This window comes from Bombus affinis, unplaced genomic scaffold (genome assembly GCF_024516045.1).
Source record: "Bombus affinis isolate iyBomAffi1 unplaced genomic scaffold, iyBomAffi1.2 ctg00000202.1, whole genome shotgun sequence".
NCBI classification, from domain to species: Eukaryota; Metazoa; Arthropoda; class Insecta; order Hymenoptera; family Apidae; genus Bombus; species Bombus affinis.
In genome coordinates this window covers 47,889-73,797 of record NW_026108906.1, presented here as the reverse complement: position 1 = coordinate 73,797, position 25,909 = coordinate 47,889, and the positions used below count along the sequence as shown (strand labels likewise).

At 34.5% G+C, this 25,909-nt stretch overlaps 3 protein-coding genes and 1 long non-coding RNA gene across 19 annotated transcripts in view; 3 read left to right on the top strand and 1 right to left on the bottom strand.

Annotated features, from left to right (window-relative positions):
* The window catches only part of LOC126927707 (omega-amidase NIT2-like), a 34,766-nt gene extending 31,770 nt beyond the window's left edge, over positions 1-2,996 (top strand). Inside the window, exon 6 of the mRNA XM_050743753.1 lies at positions 2,941-2,996. The gene's annotated coding sequence lies outside the window, so the exon portion shown is untranslated. The remainder of the gene's footprint in view (positions 1-2,940) is intronic.
* LOC126927713 (G-patch domain and KOW motifs-containing protein-like) overlaps positions 1-25,909 on the top strand; it is a 67,212-nt gene that overhangs the window by 2,309 nt on the left and 38,994 nt on the right. The gene's annotated exons all lie outside the window — the stretch shown is intronic.
* The window catches only part of LOC126927717 (uncharacterized), a 93,918-nt gene that overhangs the window by 37,266 nt on the left and 30,743 nt on the right, over positions 1-25,909 (bottom strand). For 5 of the 14 annotated variants that reach the window (XR_007715803.1, XR_007715800.1, XR_007715804.1 and 2 more), the window contains exon 3: positions 8,607-8,762. This is a non-coding gene — a long non-coding RNA (uncharacterized LOC126927717). Of the gene's footprint in view, positions 1-135; positions 424-482; positions 1,080-8,606; positions 8,763-15,747; positions 18,022-20,696; positions 22,374-25,909 lie in introns of all 14 variants that reach the window. The other 9 variants (XR_007715794.1, XR_007715802.1, XR_007715796.1 and 6 more) reach the window with 8 other exon arrangements.
* On the top strand, positions 703-7,828 carry LOC126927705 (omega-amidase NIT2-like). 3 transcript variants are annotated; one of them, XM_050743746.1, is made up of 5 exons: positions 703-830; positions 975-1,159; positions 1,601-1,769; positions 2,049-2,282; positions 4,792-7,828. In XM_050743746.1, exons 1-5 carry the CDS (start codon positions 815-817, stop codon positions 4,806-4,808), a joined length of 621 nt encoding a protein of 206 aa, XP_050599703.1. In that variant the 5' UTR covers positions 703-814; the 3' UTR covers positions 4,809-7,828. The 3 variants fall into 3 exon arrangements, with proteins under 3 accessions (XP_050599703.1, XP_050599702.1, XP_050599701.1); XM_050743745.1 differs by lacking the exon at positions 4,792-7,828 and adding an exon at positions 3,666-3,861; XM_050743744.1 differs by lacking the exon at positions 4,792-7,828 and adding an exon at positions 2,434-2,773 and having other exon boundaries at positions 710-830.

Genomic DNA, 25,909 nt, shown 5'->3' with positions numbered 1-25,909 from the left:
AATAATGTTTACAATTACATCAAATTTAATGTCCTAAACTTTATCAATAATTATTAAAAATCCCCGCGTATTGTTTACGTAATGTTGATATCGAGTAGTAAAATACATAACCTCAAAGAACATTATGATACTTACGAACATCGCTAAACAAGTAGTGCGAACGATGTCGAGAAAGTATTCACTATGTATAAAGTATTTATAGATAAAAAGTATGGGAAATATATAACCGAGTGTATTTAAATTTTCCAACATTTTAGCATTTCGCTTGGCGTTGGTACAACTTCAAGTAAATGAAGTAAAAGCAAAAATGTAGAGCGGGCAGTTTCCTACATTTCCAGCGCGAAAGAGCATAATGCTGATATTATCGCTCTTCCTGAATGCTTTAATTCGGCATATGGAATACGTAATAATTTGTTTCTTTTTCTAATAATTTATTATATGTATAACAACTATATAGAAAAAAGTAAAAGTAGACAAATTACCTTATCGTTTATACTTCCATAAAGATTGTGAATTGACTCGAGAATATAGAATTTCCCCACTTTTATGATTATCGTGATTTTTGTATAAATATATTTTTTAAGATACTAATAATTAGGTACTTATAAACTAGTATTATCAATTATTTTGTATTTATAATTCCACCTATAGTAGTTAAAAATTAAAGTTAGTTAAAATCTAACTTTATGCTTCAAAAAGTACTAGCAAAGTCGTTACGTAACAAGTCACTGGTACTAACCCAAATAGCATGATTGTAATTAAACATTTCTAAATATTCATTTTTCATCTTGAACCTGTAGAAACAATTTATTATATGTACTATTATCTAAGTAATTATATATTTAAGTAAATCGAAATATAAAATTTAGTTATTTTAATAATTTAAAAAATAAAAAATTGACAAACATTTCAACCTAATTTATGGTTGGAACAAAGGACAGTTATTTTTCATTAATTGAAATATTGCAATGCAGAATACTTTCCAAAATACGCCGAGAGTATTCCTGATGGTGAAACGAGCGTTGCTTTATCGATGGCAGCTAGAGAAAACAGCATTTATGTAGTTGGTGGTACGATACCTGAAATAGAGGGCGATAAATTGTACAATACCTGTACTATTTGGGGTCCCGATGGAACTTTGATAGGAAAACACCGGAAGGTAAATAATATACCTCCATGTGGCTTTGAAATTGAAAATATTGGGGTGGAGAAAGTGACTCTATCTAGGAATAATTTAGGAATATACATATGTACATACGTGTACTATAACCAATTCTATAATTTAAAAAATATGTTATAGGTTTATAAAATACGTCTTGATACGAGAAACATATATTTTTGTCGTAATATAATATATAAGATTTGGACAATATATTTGTTTTGTAACATAAATTTTTCACATAGGAAAAAACTTATTTTTTCTTAAAAAATATTCCTTCTCAAATATTATTAAATGATAAAACTTTTTAATAAAAGAAAGTGATAAAAACGCTGTCAGTTATTAAATAAAAAACAATTAAAGTTTAAAAGTTCGTAACATTGATGTTAAATTACAAAAGTTACAGCAATAGAGTTAGCAACTATATTTTTATATTATTAGGTACATCTATTCGACATCGACATTCCCAACAAGATTACTTTTCGAGAGAGTGATTCACTCAGTCCTGGTAATTCCCTAACAATGTTTGATGTGAAGGGCTGGAAAATAGGTATTGGCATTTGCTATGATATCATATTCGAGGAAATGGCACGCATTTATCGGAACAAAGGTACAGTAGCTTAATCGAACAATACTTAACTAGCAGGAAAGTAACTATCTTTCTTAAATATATTCTATATAAAATATAATCAATATAATCTGTAACTCTGTATAAAAAGGAGCTTAATTTAAAAAACCAGTATATTCGCTGAAAATGAAATAAATAAAAGAATTAGAAGCACGACAAGAGGACTGTTCTCGCATATTCATAAATTATGGAATGTGGACTGTGCAGCTACAAAGTTAACTAAAATTCAGTGGTCTCATATTTCCCGTTTCTCTGTGTTAGGTTGCCAAATGCTGATATATCCGGCGGCATTCAATATGACCACTGGACCACTGCACTGGTCATTACTTCAGCGTTCCAGAACGAATGACAATCAATTATACGTCGCCTGTATATCACCGGCTCGTGTTCCTTCAGCAAGTTATGTCGCATGGGGACATACACAGTCGACAAATCCCTGGGGGAAAATCCTTTACGATTTGGAAACTCAGGAAAATATGGTGGTCACCGATATCGGTAATTTCCAGCTTAACGTTAAAAGCGAGAAATCCACGATGTAATTAACTTTGAGTCTCGTTGTTTTATCGATTTTGCCGGCTCCCTCTGTATTTGCTGAATTTATTAGCAAGCATTACTTATTACTTGGTATGTTTTTCTTTTCTCTCAGATTTGAAAGTTGTTGAGGAAGTAAGGGCTCAGATACCTTTTCTCAAAGATACATTTTCTCAAAGACGTACGGATTTGTACGACACTGTCTATAAAAAGGAGTAACTCTACACTGAAACAGAAAATGTTTTCTTATAATATTTCTACTACAATACCGTTTTTTTTTTTTTTTTTTTTTATGAATTATTACTAATTACTTATCATTTGTACTAAATGAATAACTCAATTAAGAAAACCAAAATGTTATAAATGATAATCTTGTGTATCAATATGTAATTGGATATTGTAATAATATTGGAGTGTCTTTGATCAGGGATATGATAAAGAACACGCGAAGACTACATTCTTTTGAACATCTTTAATATCCATCATTTATAACATTAAACATCTTTTTAAATATTTAGATACATTAATACGTAACTCTTTATATATATAAACATTAATTTGAAGTTACAAGCTTAGAGAAATTGGTCGATTAATATTTATAGGTCGGCTGTCTTGATGAAAGTCTTAAAGAAAGCAAAAACATAACAATGTCGCAAATATAATTTATAGTTTAACTTCTTTCTTGTATCTGTCTGCCTTTCACGATGTTTTACCAATTACAATAAGTAATTTCGACTTCTTTGCGCTCCGTTTTAACGCATTCGAGACCGAAAGAAATTCATATCAATCAGTAGGCATAATATATATAACTGTACATAATACATTATAGTATAACATAGTATATAATTTTATATTTTAAAAACACGAGGCATAAAATTTAAGATTGTCATCGATTTAAAATTAAAATATGAAAAGGATATTCGAGAGAGAGAAAAGCACAGTATCATTCTAACAAAACATTCAGATCGTACTGACACCCAGGAATCGTATTACAATAAAATCTCGGTCTCGAATGAATTAACATGAACGATTAACATGAAACACACTTGCGGCTTAAACACCTTCGATATCGAGGAAATTCAAACTTTACAAATAAAAGCAGTCTGTTCCTCTTTCCACCACAGACTCTCATACCATATCCGCTCTTATCCAGGCTTTTACTTGAAATCTCTGTCTATTTACAATTTAAATTTACCCGGACCACTCGTTGAATCGGCAGCCCTTTATAAATATATAATGAACCCAGAACATATACCTGTGCCCCTAGCTGGTATCAGCTCTAGTAACGTTCATACCGGAACTTTCATACGACGCCAATTTGTCACGCGTGAACATCGATTCTTTCAGGGGTCACGGCTTTATGGGATTATATCCTTTAAAGTAATTAAAGTGATACTAATGATACAGAATTTTTTACAAATATTTAATATGTCCATAAAATAGGAAGTTTCGTGCTCTCTTATTTTATATTAATTATAAATTAATAAGTTTTACATTTGTTATCTATAGATATAATAAATTATTGAAATTCCATGAAGACATATTCTGGAACACATTAGAAGATTTTGCTGTAATTTACAACGGATGCTCCGAGTACAAACAGGCAGTAAACGAACAAATAGAAATTCAGGCCATTGTGGTAGTATAGCTCACGTGGGATTTTAAGCTCGAATTGGACTTAAACGTTACGATCGTCGTGAATAATTACGATATATACCCTGTACGACGAGCAGAGAATCTTAAATTATTAACGGCAATTCCTTTGTGCAAAGTGCAATTTTATTAACGGCCTGTAACGAATGAACGGCTCGTTTTGAATAAAGTTTACATTTAGAAAGTAAACACAGAAACACATTTTAAGAAACTAAGATATCGAGTTCTACTTGTAAACATCAAGTGCTCTTCGTTTGAGAAGATTACGAGTCTCTTCTTCGATAACGACATTAATTAAGAAGTTTCGATACCGTTTATGACATTAAGATCTCATTAGTAAAGTTATATCATTAAAATCCTACTGTTCCTAGAGAATATATATAGTTAAAACTTCCAGAGGATCAACAGGTAAAGAAATTGTTGATATTAGCATTGTTAGTGACAACTGACTGTAATCGATATCTGCTGGGTGAAGTTGTGTGTTCTGAGAATCTGTGTTAATGCAAGGATTCTGTTACAAATCATCAACTAAAGAGCCACCGGGCACGTCCGACCGATCGATCGATACCACGAACCTTGAATGAATTAACGCTCAAGGTGGAACGGATTTAATAGATCGAGTGTTAGTGTAATTTGACACTTTGTTTACACTTGCTTTATGCAAACAAAGTTTGATGTTCTGAACTCGATGGTTATAAGATCTTATTGAAACTCCAGTATTTCACCCGCACGGTACGACACTTTGTTGATGATTGTCCTTGTATGTTGTTGATACTCCCCATCAGCCGTTAAATTTTGTTCGTCTATCGTACTTTTCTAGCCAGAGGTTTTCCCTGATGTTTTTCCCTACTGTCTAAGTCATCAGGTTTGCAGCTCGGGGAGGACAGATAATTCGGAATTTCCCAAAGGAAGGAGAGGTGTTATCCGAGCCATAAAGGGACGGTCACTCAAAATGCCGAATAGATTCATTTAAATAATTATGAGAAACAAGTAAGTTTTGTAACCACAAGTTTTCAAATGTTATAGTTTGAATCTGTTCTTATAATTTTAAAAAGACCTTACAGCCAGGATCTCTAAAAAATTCGATGAAAATTCTCATGAAACATCAATTGAAACAATTAAACGCAACAGAGAATGGGTATAATCATATAATTCCTCCCCATTTCAAAATTCATTCATATACATCGATGTTTGTTTTCATATTTGTTTTATGTGTGAAGAATACGTATTTACTGGCATCAAAATATTTTCTGTTTCAATTCCTGGTCATTTTAGATCGAAACTTCCAAATATCGTTGATTAAAAATTTTTTAATTTTTAAAATGAAAGGCACTAATTATAGGACAAAAAGTTGTTTCAATTATTTGAACATTCTGCTTCATTCCTACAATAACATATTTTATTTTAAATTAAAACAAGAATCAATACTATTGTGTATAAGTTTAATGGAGTGACACAGGTGATTTGTAGCTAACACTGTAGCTAACATAGTTTCTGCAATATACCCTTTAATCGAGTAGAAACAAGGGGATTTTAGAAATTTCTATTAACCGACAGTATTGTCAACAAGTTTTAACAATGACTGAAGGTTGCAAAATTAAATATAAAATGATTTATTAATAGCATATGCAGTGTTAAATTTGTAAATAAGCAGTTTATCTTTTAAGAATAACAAAGACACCAGAAAATAAAAATAAAGAATATTCTAATTATATTGCAAACTAACGAATAATGTAAAGAATTTATTTTTGTTATCTATATCACAGATTTTAGGTAAAATATTAATTTACTTATTACTAGGAGATTGAATTTGAAATATAATTATAATTTATAAGGGACACCTTTAAACTAGCAGATATTTGGTAGCAGTTCTCTAGCCTTTGTACAATATAACACAGTTCAGTTTAATTGAGTTTAATCCCTTTGACCAGCTAGTTTCCAATTTCATTTATGGCATAATCTCCTGACAATTTCATACCCTTCAAAAGAAACACGATTTTCTATTATTGTTTTACAATCGCGGAATATGATCAGTGTTTCAATTAAGCTCCACTGTTTTAATTTCCCGTCTACGCACGATGTGGGTACACCGTTTTTTTGTTGTTTTCAGATACAAGTGACGAGAAATTATGAAATGATATTTTAAATTTAAACTGATTTCATTCATTGATTTATTGTAGCGACAATGGTAACTTGTTCAAATAAAGATTTTATAAATAAAATATTTAAGGTCTAAAATAATAAATTAACACATGTGAAAACGTTAAAGCTGTTACCCTTATTCATGGTCTTGTTGGAACGTGTTTAACGAGCGTAACGTAGGCGTGAAAACGAAAACGTTGAGACTCCTGTGGCGTAAAAAGACTGAATTCCTCATAAAAATACAAGAAACGAGAGGAAACGTGCACATAGTTTATTCTCGACCTTGGATACATAAAACCAAAAAAAAAAAAAAAAAAAAAAAAAAAGAAAAAGGAACAAGAATTTTTTTTTTTGGTTATTTAACGAAACTCATTGTATCATTTTTATTACTCTATATAAAACGTAGAATCATATACTGACGAATGTTATTTCGAATTTCTAACTTCAGAACGATAATTACATATTTGAAATTACCAATAAGTGGTAATAGCATTAAAAATATGGAATATTCAACGAGATGAAATATAAGTAAGGTATTTAAAAGAAAAAAGATTGAAACGTTCGATGTAAAACGATGAAATTAAATGATTGGACTTGAAAACTTGATTCGGTTTAATAATTCGATGAAAAAAGTATTCATCCTATGAAAAAAGAATTCATGTTCCTGTCGATATATCAACGACGTGCGCCGTTACTTCCGACTGCTCTGCAATTCAAATGCAATACTCGAATATACATGGCGAAAGAAATGAAAATTGAGCAATTTAAGGGAACGAATTACTCTCGCGTCCACGTAACTTCAAAATGTTTCACGTGTCCGTGTTTGCGAAACGAAATTCGTCGTTGTCCAACTAACACGCTTGCAGATGCTACGTTCACTTTGTTGCATATAGGGCTTAAATATGTGAACAAATAGAACGGAGCAACTATCATTAGCGTAATTTTAACGTGTTAAAGTGAATTAATGCATAAGCTCGTCATCTACGTTCGACCATGATTATGGCAGTGATTATTGTTATATACGAATTTTCGTGCAATATATGCGAAAATTCGTGGTTGTCCAACTAACACGCTTGCAGATGCTACGTTCACTTTGTTGCATATAGGGCTTAAATATATGAACAAATAGAACGGCGCAACTGTCATTAGCGTAATTTTAACGCGTTAAAATAAATTAATACATAATTTCGTCATTTACGTTTAGTCTACGTTTTTTCATCTACGTCATCTACGGCACCTACGCGAATCTTATTGATTACGAACATTGATCGATTACATTAATTGATGAACTTTGGCAGTGTTCGTTGCTATAAATGAAACTTAATAGTTGTTGAAACCGCTCGAAAGTCGTGTTCCTAAATCCTTCCCTCGTCTCGTATCATGTTCATAAATCATTCCCTCGTCTCGTATCGTGTTCATCAAATGGAAAAGGAAATTGTGTTTTAATGAAATTGCTTGCTACTATCAATCTTACTGTGTCACTCGCATAGGAGAAGAAAGTGAGGAAGGAGAAAAAAATTAAGGTAAGGTCATCAATGAGCAAAATGTTTAATGTAATTAAAACTGTAATTAAAATTGAGTCCGCTGCAAACCTCATGACATTTAAAATTCCATACGTATATTGTTATACGTAACATTACGTTAGATTAGACGTTTGCTGTGTGATTTGTATAAGTGTTTTGTATAAGAGAGAAAATAAAAGGTGTGATAACCAATCCGAGTGGATCAGCTTGATTATCAACCCCAACCTATAGAAAATAACAGGTACCCCGCTGTGGGTAGCCACCAACATGCTAATTTAACTTTTTTTTTCTTTTTATTTATTTATTGAAATTCACAATTTGTCCAATTTGGACATTTAATAATAATAATTTAATAATAATAAATATTATTAATAATTTTATCAATTTTTTATATTTCCATCCTTCATACAAGTGACAATGAATCATAAAAGTTTCATAGAAATCACAAAGATTAGGGGATAAGTATACCACTATCTAATATATTTTTATATATGTATATGTATGTATATTCCCAAATTACATGATAGAATATGAATAATATTGAACAAAATATAATCAACTACAGTACCATGGAAATACAACAGATTACAATTTTCTACCTGTCACCGATTCATCGTCATCTCCTTTCATTCTTTTGACATATGTAAAAACAAATTAACCCGTCTGATATAATCATACCTCGCTCTTTGAATACAAAAATCTATTCAAATGAAATAAAGGGGAAGAAAATAAGAATAAATATAATTACTCAGGTATAATCTTCTCGAGGTATAATTATTCAGTTACAAATGATTCTTTGTTAACAGACTACATTGTACACTACTTCTACACTACTTTTACTTTTTACACTACACTACTTTTCCCGATGGCTGAAGCTAATCGTCGACGTTTATAAGGTACGAATTTCGTCAACGGCGCCATCGGAATCTTTATTTTTAATTAAAAAAAGAAATTAAAATACTACAATTACCATCACTAAGGTCAGCGTCCACAATACACTATGTTTTTCAAGTTTATGTGAACCATCGACAATAACCACATCAGATCCGGACCAATGCTCAGTGCCAACCTTATCCAGGCATTGGAACTGGCAACATCGGCGTCCAACGCGGAATCTCTTGCAGCTCTGTAATAAAAAGAAATCGATTAATTGTACGGATCAATCGTCACTAGACTACTCGAAAATCCAGGTCATTCAAAGAATGAAAGAAGAAAGAATTGCTCCAATTCCACCATTGCTTTTGCAAAACTAGTATTTGAGAACCATTGGTCAAATATATTATAACACTAAACGTACATTTCGGGAAGAATAATTTGTGCTATGAAACAGAATACGATAAAGTTCAAAGGTTACATCGATTTTCAAAATTTTTATTCAAATATTTATATTTATAGTACGCCATTAGCAAAGAAGACATGTTTGCGTGCGTTATCGATTTTACGCTTTTGCCACGCAAACATGGAAATTGCGATTCAAAATTGAATTTGCACTGGAAACGGTTGACGTTACGACATCAATAACATATTTCAAAAACACTGACGATATCATACGGAATCAGAGAGATTCTATGAGAAGTTAAACGCATAATCATCCTATTGTAAATAACAGGAACAGAAAGTACACAAGGAATAATACAGAATCATCCTATCATCCTATCCTATTATACAGGATTGCTTTGATTCGAGCTCAAACATAGGGAAATCTGAAAGAATTTTTCGCAGAATTTCCTTCCCCTTTGAATTGGGTTTTATACAGAACGACTTTAACCTTTTCAAGGAAATACCTATAGAGTGTGACGATCTATGATTTTAAATAGAGAGGTATATCTGAAAAGAGGTGGATGTAAAACGTAGCATATAAAACGTAGATCAAATCTTTATTCAAGGATTTTTTCTCTTCGCAGAGAATCAGGTTTTCAAGAACGATCGAATATGTATGCACTTGATTTACACGTGAAGTTGTCATTAAAAATATTGTTGCGTTTAAAAAGATAAATATTGATTTAAATTTAATGAAATTGTTAGTCCAATTGTTTAAAGCTTAAAGATATGTAGGTGTCACATTTATATAATGAAAACCTGGGAGCGGCATTAATTAACAAACCTAGTCACGCGCACACGTACTTTAAAACCATGCTTGAAAATCGATATACCCTGAAACAATGCATCGTTCTGCGCTTCCAATTTATTTTCGCACGAAGAATCAGTCCATTCATCGTTGCCGTCACCATCGCTACTGTAATCTATATTACTCGAATAAATTCTATATCTTGATTGGAAAATCGCATATTTTAACGAACTTTCTGTGTGTGTGTGTTTTTTTTTTATGATTTTAATTGGCAATTTCCGAAATTGAACTATAGCTTGAGAATAAACCGATAATATTTGAGGGTATATATACATACATCATGTTTTTGATGGGTTTTGTAGTAAAATAATTGTAGAAAAAGCAAACTTTTTAAGAAAAAATTACCATATTCGAGTAATAAATTATAGAAAATTACCAATGTAAATTAAAACTTAAAAAGAAGAATCTATTACACGTAATAAAGAGAAGGACTTGTTCTCGAACGGCAATTCAACAAATACAGTCGTTGCAGAAACATAGTTTTACAAGGGAGAAGAATCTCTCTAGGAACTCGACGATGTCACGTCAAGCGAAAATTCAATAAAGTGATTACTAACCGTATTACCAGCGGCAATCGTGTTACGGCAATTCGTAAATAAGTTAGTCGTTTATTTGGAGAAACGTCGCTGGCAATATCGTCACATTTTAATTACGTCAGCGCTATCAACTGGTCTTGGAAGAAAGTTTTCCATTATGTACTTTTGCCCACGGCGTCGTTCCAACAAATGAATCCGAGTTTTGAATCGCTTTCTCTTATATCACGAATTTGTAACGGTGTTTCTTCAAACTTTAAACGATTGTAATGAATGCCTTTGCGTACAAAGACTGATACCTGGTTCGACTAGAAGCTTCAGCTAATTAGTGCCCCAGTTAATTTGGATGTTCACTACCACGCCACCTAAGAAGTGGCTTCGTGTCCGAGCGGATTTCCCCCAGGCAAAAAAAAAAGAAAAAGAAAAAGGAAAAAAAGAAAAAGAGAAAGAAGAAGAAAAAGAAAAAGAAAAAAAATAGTTAATTTGGATGTTATAAAATATTATATAACCAAGAACTTATCTTTTACTTGGTAGTCGCATAAGAGAAGACCGAGCCATTGAATCGCTCAAATAGATTAGCTGATTCGCTTAACGTATTTTTACTTCCGATGACGTAAACAAGAGCAGAAAGTACACAAGTAATAATACAGAAATGTCAAATGTACAGAGGCATAGATTTCGTTAAATCATTAGCACGTAACATTTCCTTATAATTCTATTTGTGTATAGCAAAATAGCTTGTGTGCTTTCATGAATTATAATTGATATTTAGAAGCTTTCATGTAGGTAGATATATAACTCGTGTTAATTAGTAATTTAACAATACATCATGACAACATATCATTTTCGTTTCTTCGTTTATCTCGTTATGCGCGTAAACGAATGTGTAAATAAAGACATTTAATCAACGATAACATGTAGTGGCAAGCATGATAATTATCGACAAAGGAGAATATTGGTGAAATGATTGTGGTGATTTCACTCGGTGTATCGGTAAATAAACTTTGATAGACATTGCCGGTGAATTCGCTGCCGGTGAAATCGTGTCGATGAAATAATTGTCAGTGATTTAAAGATAACCCAATTTATTGATCTCCCCTTCATAGAGTTGTACGTCTCTCTATAAAACATTTAGCTTAGTCACACTAAACTGGACTGGACTGCAAGTAAGAAGATTGAAATGCAAAATTCACGTGTGAGATGGAAAGTTCGATAAGGCGATTATGTATATTAACCCGAAAGAAAGCTCATGGCTTTGCAACGCGTTACACGCAACACGGAATTTCCCTCGCTGAAATAATCCTATTACAACGATACGATTTTCCTTAACAGATCTCGCAATGTAATTCTCCCTCTGCAACTTTTTATTAGGTTTGAAACACGAGAGTTTCGAAGCTCTGCAAAGTCTCGCGAATCTAGAAGTCGAGTTTCAACGTATTTTCGCTTCTTATTTTATAGCTGTTAATAGTTATTATCTCAATCTGCACGTACATCAAACGTGTACTTATGTAAATCCAAAGGAAACGGAAACAACCGAGAATAATTGAGGATAATTCGAATACGTACCGATTAGTAAAGTGTTTGGCAAAGAAAAAAAAAAAGGAAAATTGTATCGGAGAAATAGGGGAAAAACGGTGGCGTACATCAAGCAATCTTTATGGCTGTAATACATTTGTTATTCATTTATGTTCATTTTCCATCGCGTAACAGACGTTGAAATAACTGGCAGAACGAGCATATAAATCTTGTATCGCTCGACCTGACTTCTCCCGATGGAAAAATATTCACCAGCCAGGGATCGTGCATCGCTAATTACTCCGTTCTACTTTTCAACCGCGTTTCCATCCATACAGAAAAGCAAGAAGGCAAACCCTATCGCACAGTCGTGAAGAGATGCAAAAGCAAGAAACCAACCAACGACATGCCGATCGACATGGTGGAAGCAGTCCTACAGAGGGGCTATTCACCATGGGACACGGACCCTCCCATTACGAGGGCCGCGAAAAGGCAGAGACCGAAGAAGAAGAAGACATCAGCTTCAGCGTCGTCATCGGCGAAGGCGATGTCGTCGATGCCGCCGGAAGAATGAACACCAAGAAGGCTGCAGGAGTCGATGGAAGACTCCTGGACTGCTGGAAGCAGGAGCTGGTAGCAAGCTGGAACCAGACTGCTGGAAGACGGCCAGAGTAATACTGCTAAGGAAGCCGGGAAAGGATCCCAGTCTCCCTAACGCGTACCGGCCGATAAGCATACTCCCAGCCATGAGCAAGGTCTGGGAAAAATGCTTTAAGAAGATCATCGAGAGATGCATCGGAACGGACCCGTTCCATCGGAGGCAGTATGGGTTCAGAAAGAAGAATTAGCTTAGCGAATACCGATAAGAACAGGAAGAAGCTGAAACGGGCACAACGAACGGCCCTCTGCATAACAACGACGGCATACGGTACCGTCTCCCACGCGGCACTTTGCGTGTTCATCGGGATTCTCCCGATTTACATAAAGATAAAGGCGCTCGGAGAGACTTACAAGAGGAACAAGATCCATAAGCCCAGGATCGGTGCGGATGACGGTAGCGAGCTGAAGGAGGAAATGGAGGCGATTCGCAGGAAGGCCCAGGAGGAGTGGCAGAAGGAGTGGAAAAACCACAAAAAGGAGAATGTCACAAGGAAATTAATACCGAGTGCGCTGCTATTTACCAAAAAGAAGATGGACATCGATCATTACACCATGCAGCTGTTAACCGGGCATGGGAGCTTCGGTGTCTATAGGAAGAGGATTGGCACGAACAGCGACAGCAATTGTCTCGACTGTGGAGACCCTAACGACGATGCAGAGCACGCCCTCTTCGCGTGCCCGAAGTGGACGGACAGAAGGATCGAGCTGGAGAACGCTCTTGGCGAGAAGATAGACGTGGACAACCTGATCGCCACGGTGACCGCCAAGAACGAGAGCTGGGATAAATTCAGGCAATTCTGCAAGACCGTCATGTCTCACAGGAGGGTAACAGCGGAGGCCTGGGAGGAAGCAAGGAGGAGAACAAGAGCAACAACAACTACGCGGAGCAGTGAAGGCAAGAATACAAAACAACGAAAAACCGCAGAAGGAGATCAGCCCAGTATTCTGAACTAGCTGAGAAGATGACGAGAGCAATACAGAATATACAGAATAACTGCCCGAAGAAGAAGATACAACGGGGCATGAAAGGACAACCTTGATGACTGCCGACAGGTTTTACCGGGGTTGTCTGTCCTCAAAGCAAAGGAAAAAGGAGGAGGGGTTTTTAGTGGGTATGGCAACAACATCCGCCCGAGTCCCACATAACCCAGTGATCCGCATCACTGGGTATGCGTAACAGCATTTGCCCCTCCTCACGCAAAAGAAAAAAAAAAAACAAAAAAGAAAAAAATAATAAACTATACACTCTATCAATTTTAAGTTGATAATTTCGTTATTATATAATTTTTCTTAGTCTAAACTGAATCCAGGAAGAAGAACTTTCATCCAATTACATACTTCATTAATTCATGAATTATATTCGTTACCGTACGTACAAAAAGAAAGTTGACTGATATAAAAATTCAAAGGATAGAACTTCTAAGCTCGCGATTGGAAACAGATTCAGTTCAATGGTTTAATTTGCCATTTAATTGAATTCTCTGGCAATTTCAGCGAACTGTGGGCTTTAAAAGTGTCCCGCATTCAAACGCAAGACTTCTCCTCCACCTTTCCCTTTCTTTCAATTCCAACCTCAAGTAATTGACCTATTAATTCGACGATATATTTACATGCTTGCAAGGGATTCAAACAACTTCGTTGCGTTAAATTCGCAATTATAACCAACACGAATGTCTCAATCAATGTGCAACTCGAAACAAATAAAAGACAATTAACTTTTCAATATAACGATTGATATGTTTGATGAAGAGAAATGTATGAATTTTTAAAAACGTCTCCTAGTACATTTAGCATTTTTATAATAAAAACTTAGAACACACACGCACACATATACTATTCCATGAAATGATTTACACAGCTATGAGTCTAATCCTATCATATTATAAAGGGATGAACGAACTTTTCCTAATAAATATAACTTTATACAAAATCTTGTTTAAAAAAATTAGTTTTTTATTCTCATTAAATTAATTTAATATCAGAATATATAATTTTAGTCGTTATCAAAATTTTATGTCAAATGCGTTCATAGATACATATATAAATAAATGTCTAATCCTATGTATTTATTTCAACTGAAATCTTAACTTAAATATTTATTAACAATATTCTGACGAATATGCAATGAAAGATAAAAACAACTTTATTTTTCTTATAGAATGTCTCATGCTTCTTACTCATTTTATGTTTCTCGTTGTCAGTGCGTAACTACTTATCAGCCGCATGAATGCTAAGTTTTACTACTGAGAAACGAAGAGACATATAGATGCAAATATACGCTACCTCGCGTGAAAAAACATCAGATACATTAATCAGAAGGAATATCCGATACATATAAAATTCATGGCGTAGTTATTTATACATACGGAATATTTCTTTCTGTATGAAATATTCTTTCTTCTGAATTCTTATTATAAATGTATGTCCATTTCCTACCTTAAAATGTCTCTCCTTTGAAAAACTCCATTTAAATATAACGATTAACAAAATATTACCAATAAAAATATTAAAACGAGATGCTGAAAGAACCTTTTAATGAAGTACAAATGATTATTTCAACTTTTATTCTGTTAAATTTGAATTGAATCGTTTATAAACCGAACAGGTGTATAAAATTTTATTGCGTAAAAATTGTGAAGCTGAAAATTAGGAACGAATAACGAATGAGTAACCTAGTTTCATTAAAAGGTACGTGTACGCCGATCCGCGTAACAACTTCGACACTCCAATGATTATAAAGCATGTATCCTTCAGAGATTTTTTGCGCGAACGCAAGATACCTTTTACACGTGCAACTGAATAAGTGGAACGTGATTTTCAATATTTCTTCTTGTAGAACTTGTAACAACGTAACTGTTTCACGAATATTTTCCCTGACACTTTTACAACGATGCGTAGAAATCTCCTTTTCTAATTAATAATTTCAGCGTTTCTCTGAACAGTTTCGTTGCGATTAAAAAATATACAAAGCTTACGACGTGCTTGTTTAAAAATATTTATATGGAACAAGATTTCGAATTTGTCACATCAATCGCGATCTCAGCAGGTGTAAATTAATTCGTTCTAATGAACGATTAAATTAAACGGCTCGTGACAAAAATTATCCCTGTCCATGTTTGTCTTTCTAAAACTAATTCAAGGCGAGTTAAATGAATCGCTGTGTACCCTATTCGCGCAGCATGTGTTTTAACGACCAGCATGCAAGCGTTAACGGTGTACTTTAGTTTCTCATGGTTGTGTTAAGCTGGTTGCTCTTAGAATGAGCATATACTTACCAAAGGAGGTGAACAGAAGATAGCCTGGCACCATTTTGGCTCCGAATGGTAACAGAAGCATTGAGTGCAAATCGAAGGTCCCGGCACATACATCATTCCATACGAGACAACTTTTCCTTCGAAATCAGTACAGTTTCCTCTTAAAGACACTGAAAACAATTAGCAGCGTCAATATCTTTGCCACTCGACAATCGTACGCGCAGTTACGCTAACCGTTTTAACGCCACGCAACGTGATCGCTCTATTCGCGTACCGTGGTAAATTGTGCCACGATGTATGGTCACGATCATTAATTCGCAACGCGCTCAAGCGTGCTCGTCGCGAGTCATGTCAGAGTTTCCTCTCGTAATTACTTGTTTTTCAAATGATCATAAACCAAATAAAAAAAAAAACACCAATATAAAAAATTACCTCTTGAATCGGAAAACCAAATCCTGCATTATAGAATGTTATCACGCAAACGAAACGCAGAGCATAAATATTTCGCAAACTTTTGAGTGTTTGTTGTAACGCTTCCAGTATAACCGATGAAATGAAGCGCGAGCACGTCGAACGGTATATTTCGATGAAAAAAACAGGATGAAAAAGGGCAGCGCGATCGCGTCGATCGGTACTCCTCGCAAATAAATAAACGAAGCGCTAGCGCGCTGCATAGCACAAACCGATACGGAGTCTTGAAACATCCGACACTAAAACGGTTAATAACATTACTCAAACGACCGTACCAGGAAATTTTTGTTCAACGGATCCGCATTGCGGCTATCACGATGCTTCTTCGTTGCATCGATGCTTCATCGATGAGATTAAAGCACCGTTGAAATAGGTTATTCGATTTCTTACATGGGGAAAAAGTTTTTATATCGTGTTTGCTGTTTTACTTCGCAAGTGTGCTTTACAGTATACGTTAGAACTCCAAGTCGAGCTATCCGAGTTAAAGTCTCTTGAAACTTAAAACGGCACTTAAAGGATATAGGTATAATAGAAGGTTCGTTTAAAATTCAAAAGTGTATATACGTACATATACATTTGAATAAAAATAGCGGATAATCTCAAGTAAAAAAGTAGGTTGGTGTTAGTAAAATGGTTTCAAAATACTTGTCAAAAGTCAAACGACTTGACTAATTAAGAATGGATGTAAGAGATTGAAAGCAAAGGGCATCTAAGAGTATCAATTAAGTAACAAACTCACGGTGACAAAGAGGTTTTCACTCGCTCGAATTCAAATAAATCGGTTAATTTGAACGAAACTTTAGGTGCACGAGAAGCGACACGCGTCCTCAAGGACTACGAAGGTTCTACTCGAACGAATGAAAACTTTTCTCTGGCCCGGTGTGTATACACAAGACGTGCGAATTTAAAGTGCAGATTGTATTAATTGAAATAATTGGTTGGTTTGATCAAATTAATCGTTTTAAGCTGAAATGACGAAGGTCATCCAAGTAATTGATGTCCACTGTAATTATTTGTTAATCGAGCGTGGAATCGGAACGATTCGACCTCGTTCCAACGCGAATCGTTACTAAGGCAGAGACGGCAATTAATAATTGTCGCGTCATTTGTTCGATCGTGTTCACAAATTCAAATACGGCTGAGTGGCGGAAACCATTTATAACACGTCCCGTACCGCGTAGGTCGTATACATATCTCAGGATGAATTTTTCGTACTTCGCCGCATATATTCTCCATGTTAGACATACCATAAAATATTTCGTGCAATCGCGTATTCCTGTCTAATGTCAGGAATTCTCTTTCCATAGGTCTGCGTTTTCCATATTATCTATTTTGCTTATCAGTAAACATTCTTACAATTTGTGATTAATACTGTACGTACAAGAACGTTAAGTTTTTGACGTTGTAATATTTCACATGAAATAATAATGGCTGTATATCGACTAACTTATTAATTAATTAAATTCGTGTATATCAAGTTTCCTATCATTTAATACTTTCGTGTAACTACAGAGATTTGATACTATCAAATGAAATATAAAACTTGGTAAAAAAACGCGCTTCGTTAGGAAATGAGGGTAATGATGCAAATATTTTTTGTAGCCATTATATAGAATTTCGATGGTATAATTAATCAGTATCAACTTACCAGCCCCTGACGGGAAGACAAAAATAACCTGCAAGCAGATGAGATTTGCAAGTATTTTCGAGTACAGGTCCTTCATGGTTGTAAAAGATCAGGGGATGTTGTCGCTCTAGAATAGGAGAAAATCAGCTGTTTCAATAACTGCTGTGTTGGCACTGGAGTGCGTAGACCAGAAATATCTGCGACAAAAATCAGAATACATTTGTTTTCACATGATTCGATCAATTTTGTGTAGAACTAAGCTGATTGAACCTAACACGGGATAATTGTCCAACTTACGACCTTAACAAGCCCGCTTGATTCTCTATAAGTGCTTGAAATTGATGCTTGTATTCTTTCCAGATTAACAAGCTGTGCCTCCGCCCCTCCCTCCCTCTCTATTTCCTAAGATCGAGTTAGACTGCCACAACATATTATCTTTCTTCTTTTCTTTTCTTTTCTTTCGATCTTTTAAAGCCTTAAATCGCTGGTTATTATAGTGTATACATTCAATTACCCTGTAAGTCGTAAGTACATGTTTTACGTTATTTTTCATTTTCCAGCTAAATTCCACAAAAACAAGAAATATACTTCCAACGTGTTTTCACATGTCTCTAGCAAAGATCTCAAAAACAAGTTGCGGCCCAATTTAAAACGACAAATAGCACCGTGTGTCTCGTTGTGGCAACGCACGCTTCGTCAGCTTTTTAAAAGCGCTCTCTGTCTGCTTTTTTCTCTCTTCACCGCCTATTCGTTTTTTCTTAACGAGTGAAACCGTTTTTACGAGGACGGGAGCACAGAAATGACGTACTGGCAATTCTGTTTCGTGATGACACAAGCAGCCCGGTTTCAGTGAATTAATCCTGGCCCCAAGCTTCCAATTATCTCTCCCTTCCTTTCCTTTATTTTTCCCTTCTATATCGAGTTTCAGGTTTTCTAAATTTCCATTACAATCAACTATGGCTTTTCTCTATTTTACATGTTAGCCGATGATTCCTGGCAAAAGCATCGGCTGTAAAAATATTTGGAGTTGCAACAGCAACAAGTGTGTTTTCTCAAACAGAAAATATTGGAAGCGTACTCGTTGGCAAAACAGTTCACGGATAGTTCGTCCTCTGCTCGTTATTTGTTTCAATACCGTTAGCAAATAAATTCATGAAACATAGTGTATCGCATAAATTGAAAATAAAAGCTTTGCGTATACTTGGTAGTTGAACTTTGACTATTATACGTATGTTATATATGTAGTATCGTGGACAAAAGGCCTAAGATATCTGCCGAACCATAAACAATGCCGCGAGAGCCGCGGCATCGTCGGGTACATCAATGTGTCGTCGGTTCTTTTTAAGTGGATAGTTTCGTGGAAAGGGCCTGCGTGACTCTGGCCACGGGCGTTTCGGGACACGTGTCCGATAGGACGGGAAAAGACAAAGAGACGCTAAAGGCAGTGTTAGTTGAGCAGCCGGAGAAGACGGATGCAAAAGGTGTGCAGAGTGTGACTTGAGAAGCGAGAGCGAGCGAGTGTAGAAGCCGAAGAGTGTGAATCGGGAAGTCGGAAGCCGTCTATGAGAATAAGACGTACGACAGCATTGTAATCATTTCGTTGCTTCGAATATTATTTATTAAATCAAAACATCATTACTTGTCCTTTCCTCTAAGACCCATTAAGATACTACATATATATATAGAAGATTGCTTAGAATTTGGAGCTTAATAACATATGTCAAAATCATTGACATTAAAGAAGGTGAACCTTACTTACCAAATTTCCTTCCGTCAAATGATACATAAAAATTGAAAAAAATAATATACATAGTTTTGACTTTCTTCCGCATTATAATTTGAATCACTCGATTTATTCGACTAAAGATAATCAAGCAATAACCTCACTTTACACGTATTCTCATCACGTGAAATAGATCACATCAGGGATTTTCAAAAGTCGATGGAATATTAATAGCGATTAATTATTTATGGATGTATTCTGCACGGTTAAAGCAATCGCCTAGTGAATTATCGAGTTCCAGGAATATGAACGGTAAACAGGATTGCAGCTATAAATGACTCTCTAACGTGTATATTAGAGATGAATTTGATCATTTATCCTCATAATATGAAATACTCTTTCAAGTGGAAATCATAATTAACAATTTCTGGCAGCGAAAAGTAAATAAATCGATACGTTTAAATCAATATTAGAATTTCTTAATATTTTTATCAAATATTTTTATCAAATATTTTAACATCGTAGAAGTGTCGTTGTAGAGAAACATTAGGTTGTTCCAAAAGTTTCTTTCGTTTTATAAAGAAATGATAGATGTACGATATTTTTTCTGTATCTATCATTTCTTTATAAAACGAAAGAAAATTTTGCGACAATCTAATAGAAATTTAGCTTTAACACAATATAAAAATGGATTGTTATGCCCCTAGGAGATAAGAACAATATGATTAATATTAATAATGAATACGTTAACGTAACGTAAAGCAGCTTTTGCAGAAGGCTATTAAGGCTATTGCTGAAAATGTTTACTAAAGAATGATAACATGAATTTTCTTAAGTACCCCATTTGATACTTAATCTACTTTGTAAATACTGTACGTCCTAACTTTGAAAGAATGCAATTTTAGCCAGAATGTTTCAAATTACCTAGCCGTATTGTTTCCATGTAATATAATTTATATTTACATTATCTCGCGTAATTCTTTCCACTTTATTGACTTCTAAACGTTAATGTAATATAATTTTTATAATATAATTTTAATCGAAGTTATTTAAAATTTGTAGTATCTCATCCCTACTAGAATAATATTAACAAATGTGCAGAGCTCAAGTCGAATAACACCGGCTCAGATAAATGATCATCAAACTTACTTTTGTTATCGTCGATGTCAGTGATTTTAAACCAGCCAACGTCCATGGCAATCAATATTATTTAGCCGGTCTTAACGCAATGTAAAAAGCAAAAAAAAAAAAAAAGAAAAAAAGAGGAAGGAAGGAACAGGGAAGCAAAGAGATAAAACGAATTTTTCATTTTCTCGAAACTAGATCGAGTTTCAAGCTGCTCGTAAAAGAGTCTGTAGCCAATCCGACTAAATTCGACGAACCGCGCTTCAAAATTCCCAGAGAACTGTGATAACCATCGAAATCTGTACAATTTGTCGATTCATCGCTTGATTAAAAAATGGAACAAAATGAGGCTGATCAGCCGGCCTTTGAACTTCTAATGATCCCTATCGTTATACCCTAGGTTGAATGCTACGATATAAGCCGAGACAGCTATAAGTAGGGTTCAAGTGATTGCCGCCATCTATTATTCACGCGTTACACATTCGCCAGACGGACGCGTCTAACGGTTGACATTGTTTTCTACCCTCAGTTCCAACGCAATTACGTTGCTACGTGCAATCAAGTCTCGAGTGAAGCTAATGATAAGTTGTTGTTCGATCCTACACAATTACTAAAATTATTCAAATTAAACTAATTTAGTCTAAAAAAACAAGTAATTTCGTTATATATTTCCTTTCATAATAAGCCATGGTTGGAATATAGTAGCTGACGAAAATATTCGTATATTTGTAGAAACATTTTAGGGCTGTATTATGCATAACGGCACTATAGAATTAATACTGTAACAGAATTCTACTATCATGGTTATGCTGGTAATATTCGAAACAAATCTGAAAATCTATGTAGATGTTGTAAGATATTCAGTACGAGTACTGTGCATTACTGGTATGTACATAATCACGACGAGATAAGGAAGGTACTGTTCTCTATTGCTCGTCGCTACCCGTTGCTAGTAGCAACGTACTATGCATATATATCTCGTAAAGATTTTAAATGTAGCCAACGAGACCATTTTTAATATTTGACTATCGTGACCCATTACAGTTTCATCACTTTCAATTAATTGAACACGACCCGCACCTTAAGACTAAAATACACAATATAAGTATGGCACAGAAAATCTTTTAAAATTTACGGACGACTATTTATGGTATTTAAAGGCAGCAAAGATAATAATTAGCTGCAGATTTGCCTCGAATCGTAGCATACAATATGGAATCTGATTATTAAAAATTACTGTGGAAATACAGTGGATTTCCATAAGATATTCGTGCTTGTGGGATTTTGGAAATAAATTCTTAACCCAAATGGACGACCTCGATACTCGAGAAATTTTGTGAAGCTGACGTCAATGGCGATATGTACTGTTGTTGTGCTATCATTTCATAGTAAGCTGTATTGATTGCACTTCTATTCACGGAATTGATTTATTCCACACAAAAGTTGACAACAATAATCGAAAAAAGAAAAATATATTACCACCTTTCACATCAGCATACACAAGCACATAGGATTTCACACGAATATACACACTTGTAAATTCGACGAAACGATCAAATTTAATTATTTTTCGATTTTTCGGGCATCAAGTACTACATCAAACGTTACACATCAAACGTTAAAATACGGCGAGCATACAAAATGTACAAACCACTCTAAATTAATTAACTTTGAACGTTATTGATTAATTTAAAAAAACCACTGTTGCGTTGAGTTTTACATTTTAAAAAGTTGTTATCCGTTTTTGCTTTGTTTAAAACTAAAAACAGGACTCATTGTAAGTTCATTGTAAGTCGTAAATATCCCTTTTATTTATTTAAACAAACAGATATTTAAACAAACAATTTATAAATATGTAATTTATTTACGTATATTTGTAATATCTGTTTTATAAATTTGTACAACCATTTATCCATTTATCTATTTTATTTGCATATAATTTTTATAGACTTTTTTTTTTCTTTTTTAAGAACGAAAAATTGTGAATTGTTATTTTAAGACATGTCAGGCTGAAGCGATACGCGATATATATTTCTATTCGGATTTCACCGTCGTCGTAACCGATGCTATTGGAAACGTTTCACAATAGACGTCTTAGAAGCGCTTGCAATGTCCGTCATGTGTAAGGCTCTACCACTGAATCGCGGCTGCCATTTAGTGATTAAGGTCGATCACTTAGAGACGTTAATCCGCCATAATGGTGAGCAATACATCGAAGCCATTATTGAAAGCATAGTTACGCTTTAATTTCATCGATCTTATTCACAAATAAAAGTGTACAAATTATAGGATTTCCAAATATTTAGTTTAGTTAAAAGGAGATATGAAAATGACAGGTATATTCAAAGGATAAAACAGAACCGTACGATTGTAAAGTTTCAAATCATTATAACTATTTAAATTTGAAAAATCCTACTATATTTATACAATATATTTTTATTAAGAATGGAAGAAATTTCGAAAAATCCGCCAACACTTTTTACTGTCGTCTTGAAGCACACCATATGTTAAGCTTCTTCGTCGTTACAAATTTTATCGCGGATGTAACGAACGTTTCGAACATGTAGCACGCACGCGTCAACGCCTACATTTGGATTTTAAATATATGTTTTATGCATTAAATGTATTTGTACTTTCTTGCGCAATTTCTTTTAATTTGTTACGATATGGAGGGTTTAATTACGTTTAAGATATCTATCTGAATCCTTTAAATTCAAAGTTCTTTAAAAAATTACGTTACGTAAAATAATCGTTTTTCCACCTTATTGTATCATAAAATAGTTACTTAAATTCATATTACTTAAAGAATCTTCCTACAGAAAGAATAAAAATGAATAAAATCCTATATGTTAAATTTTACGTGGTTGATGGAATACATAGCGATGACGAGAACTAACTACAGACAACAAGAAACTATTAGCGAAGGCAACTGGTGACTATGAATGTCGTCTCTATAATATGTGGCGACTAAGGAGAACAACTACCAACTACGGATAACAAGTAACAACCAACTGTCTCGTTTCTAAGAGGCAACTAACTTGCAATTATCCTCCTTTGATGGTTTCTGTAGCGTGATATACGTCTTGAACGTAGTTAAAGAATATGGTCGCTGCTGAATGGCGATTTGACAGCAAGGCGATCCCGCCAGTTCAAAGCTTGACATTGCAAGCTACCGAAAACCATTAATCTTGTTATCGAATATCTAGCTTTCAGAAGAACCCTTGTGATATGATATGACGTCATGACATTTTTATGACGAAGATGAACAAACACCGACCTCTAACGAAACAAATTTTTATTAAGTGCCGTATGTGAGTTGCAGGCCGGCCAACCAAGGAAATTTATCGAATGTATAAAGTAAACTATATATACGAATATATTGGATATATCATAAAATGCCCGCGTTATATCGTCCAACAGCATAAAGAAAGCTAAATTTAAGGAATTGAAAAATTGAAATACCAATTATAAGAGAGTTAATTAAATTCAAACCTATCGATGGTCTCATAAATTTCCTGGAAATTGATATCTTTCGAGTTCTAAATTCTCCTTAGAAAGTATCATAGAGAAAATATGAAACTTGAAAAGTACATCACGCTGATGCCTCGATAAATCGTCGTGTCGATAAATCCATGTGTCCGAGCGATGAATTTTCCCCAAACAACAAAAAACTGAAGGGAAATCTTCCTTGAAGGACGTGACAAGGTAGGGGAAGCGGGAACAATGATCGCGCGATAAACTGATGGTGTACGTATAGAACGAGTGTTGCGAGAGAATTATCGAGAAACAAAAAAAGAAAAAATAATCGTTGGCCGGCGCGACTATACGCTGTCGACGGGCAAACAGCGACTGAGACTAACTGAAACGAACTCTGTCACAGTATGAGCACGGGCTGCGTTCGCGGGTCGATCGAACACGTTCTGCGCCTCTCCTCGGCACCGGCGTCAAATCCACCCCCGATGGCTGCAACGCACTGGTGCACTTGGTGGTCCTTCCTTTTTCGTGTGATATTATACCAGCATCTGTGATGCCATTTCAAAGACCGCAATCAAATCATTAAATGGCAGATTAAAGCGACGCGATAATATTACCCCAATATTCGTCCGTAAATGTTACCGTATAGATGTTTAATTAAGCATTATTATGCTTCGAATAATTTACTATCACATGAATCGTTCCACAAGAAAACATATGTTTCACTTTTCCCCGTAGTATGATTGTAATTTATAACAAATATTTATAATTTATAATTTAAAATATTTATAATTCACTGAAAGTATCTTCTTGTCACGATTATAGCCGTAAAATGTCAAATTAAAAGTACCAAATTAAAAACATATGGTATCCCGAAACCAAACGTACGACATGGCGAATCACGATGATACGATAAAAATTGATCTATGTCTTGATTTATTCAAACAGAACGAACTTACTCGAACTTTTCCAGAATAAACGATTTATTCGATAATATCCGTCACCAGCTTCTCTTCCTTCAACGGTAACAACTGACACCGAAAGCTCGAGAGACCCGAACGGTGAGACGTACCCAGAAACAATGCAGTTACCTGGGCAAAGAGTCCCAAAGACCAAGGACGTAGGAAATTTCGAGAAACGGAAATGGAAACTGGAGTGGCGCGTCAATCAGCACTGACGGAAACTAATAAAAATGGAAAAAACCAAACTAATTCGTTTCACAAATTATTAAAACGATATTATTCAAAATTTCACTCGATTTTCTCACTGCACACGTCAATATTTGTCGAAATATCAATATTAAAAAGTTAATAAAAAAAATATCCTCTTTCCTCATACCTGTCTTTCTCCCGAGCGGCGAAGGAATACTAGAATGTTCGAGAACAACGGATACTTTTTGATTTTATCTCAATATCAATTTCAATCTTTTTAAACGAAATATAATCTGAACGATGAAACGTTTGATCAAATAATGTTCTTCGTTCGATGCTAAAGGAAATTGAGAAGAAACATCGAAAATTCGTTAATAAAACGAATTTCTTTGTTTCTGTGAGATAATAAACTTGATATACGTATTGGTTTTTAAAATCAATATAGCTAACCAATGGGCACACTTTTAACAAGGGCGATGGAACATACCAAAAATCTTTCAAGATGGTCTTGGCAACGGAAGAGTCGAAAATATGACAATTATAAATGAAAAATTCTAATATTTTACAGCTGGCAACGATAAAGAACTCCAGATATTCTCCTAATTAATTTAC

Excerpts from the sequence above, each read along its gene's own strand:
- LOC126927705 (XM_050743744.1), top strand. Across the intron at positions 1,770-2,048 it reads ACGCATTTATCGGAACAAAG|GTTGCCAAATGCTGATATAT; the intron begins GTACAGTAGCTT and ends TCTCTGTGTTAG. Across the intron at positions 2,283-2,433 it reads TATGGTGGTCACCGATATCG|ATTTGAAAGTTGTTGAGGAA; the intron begins GTAATTTCCAGC and ends CTTTTCTCTCAG.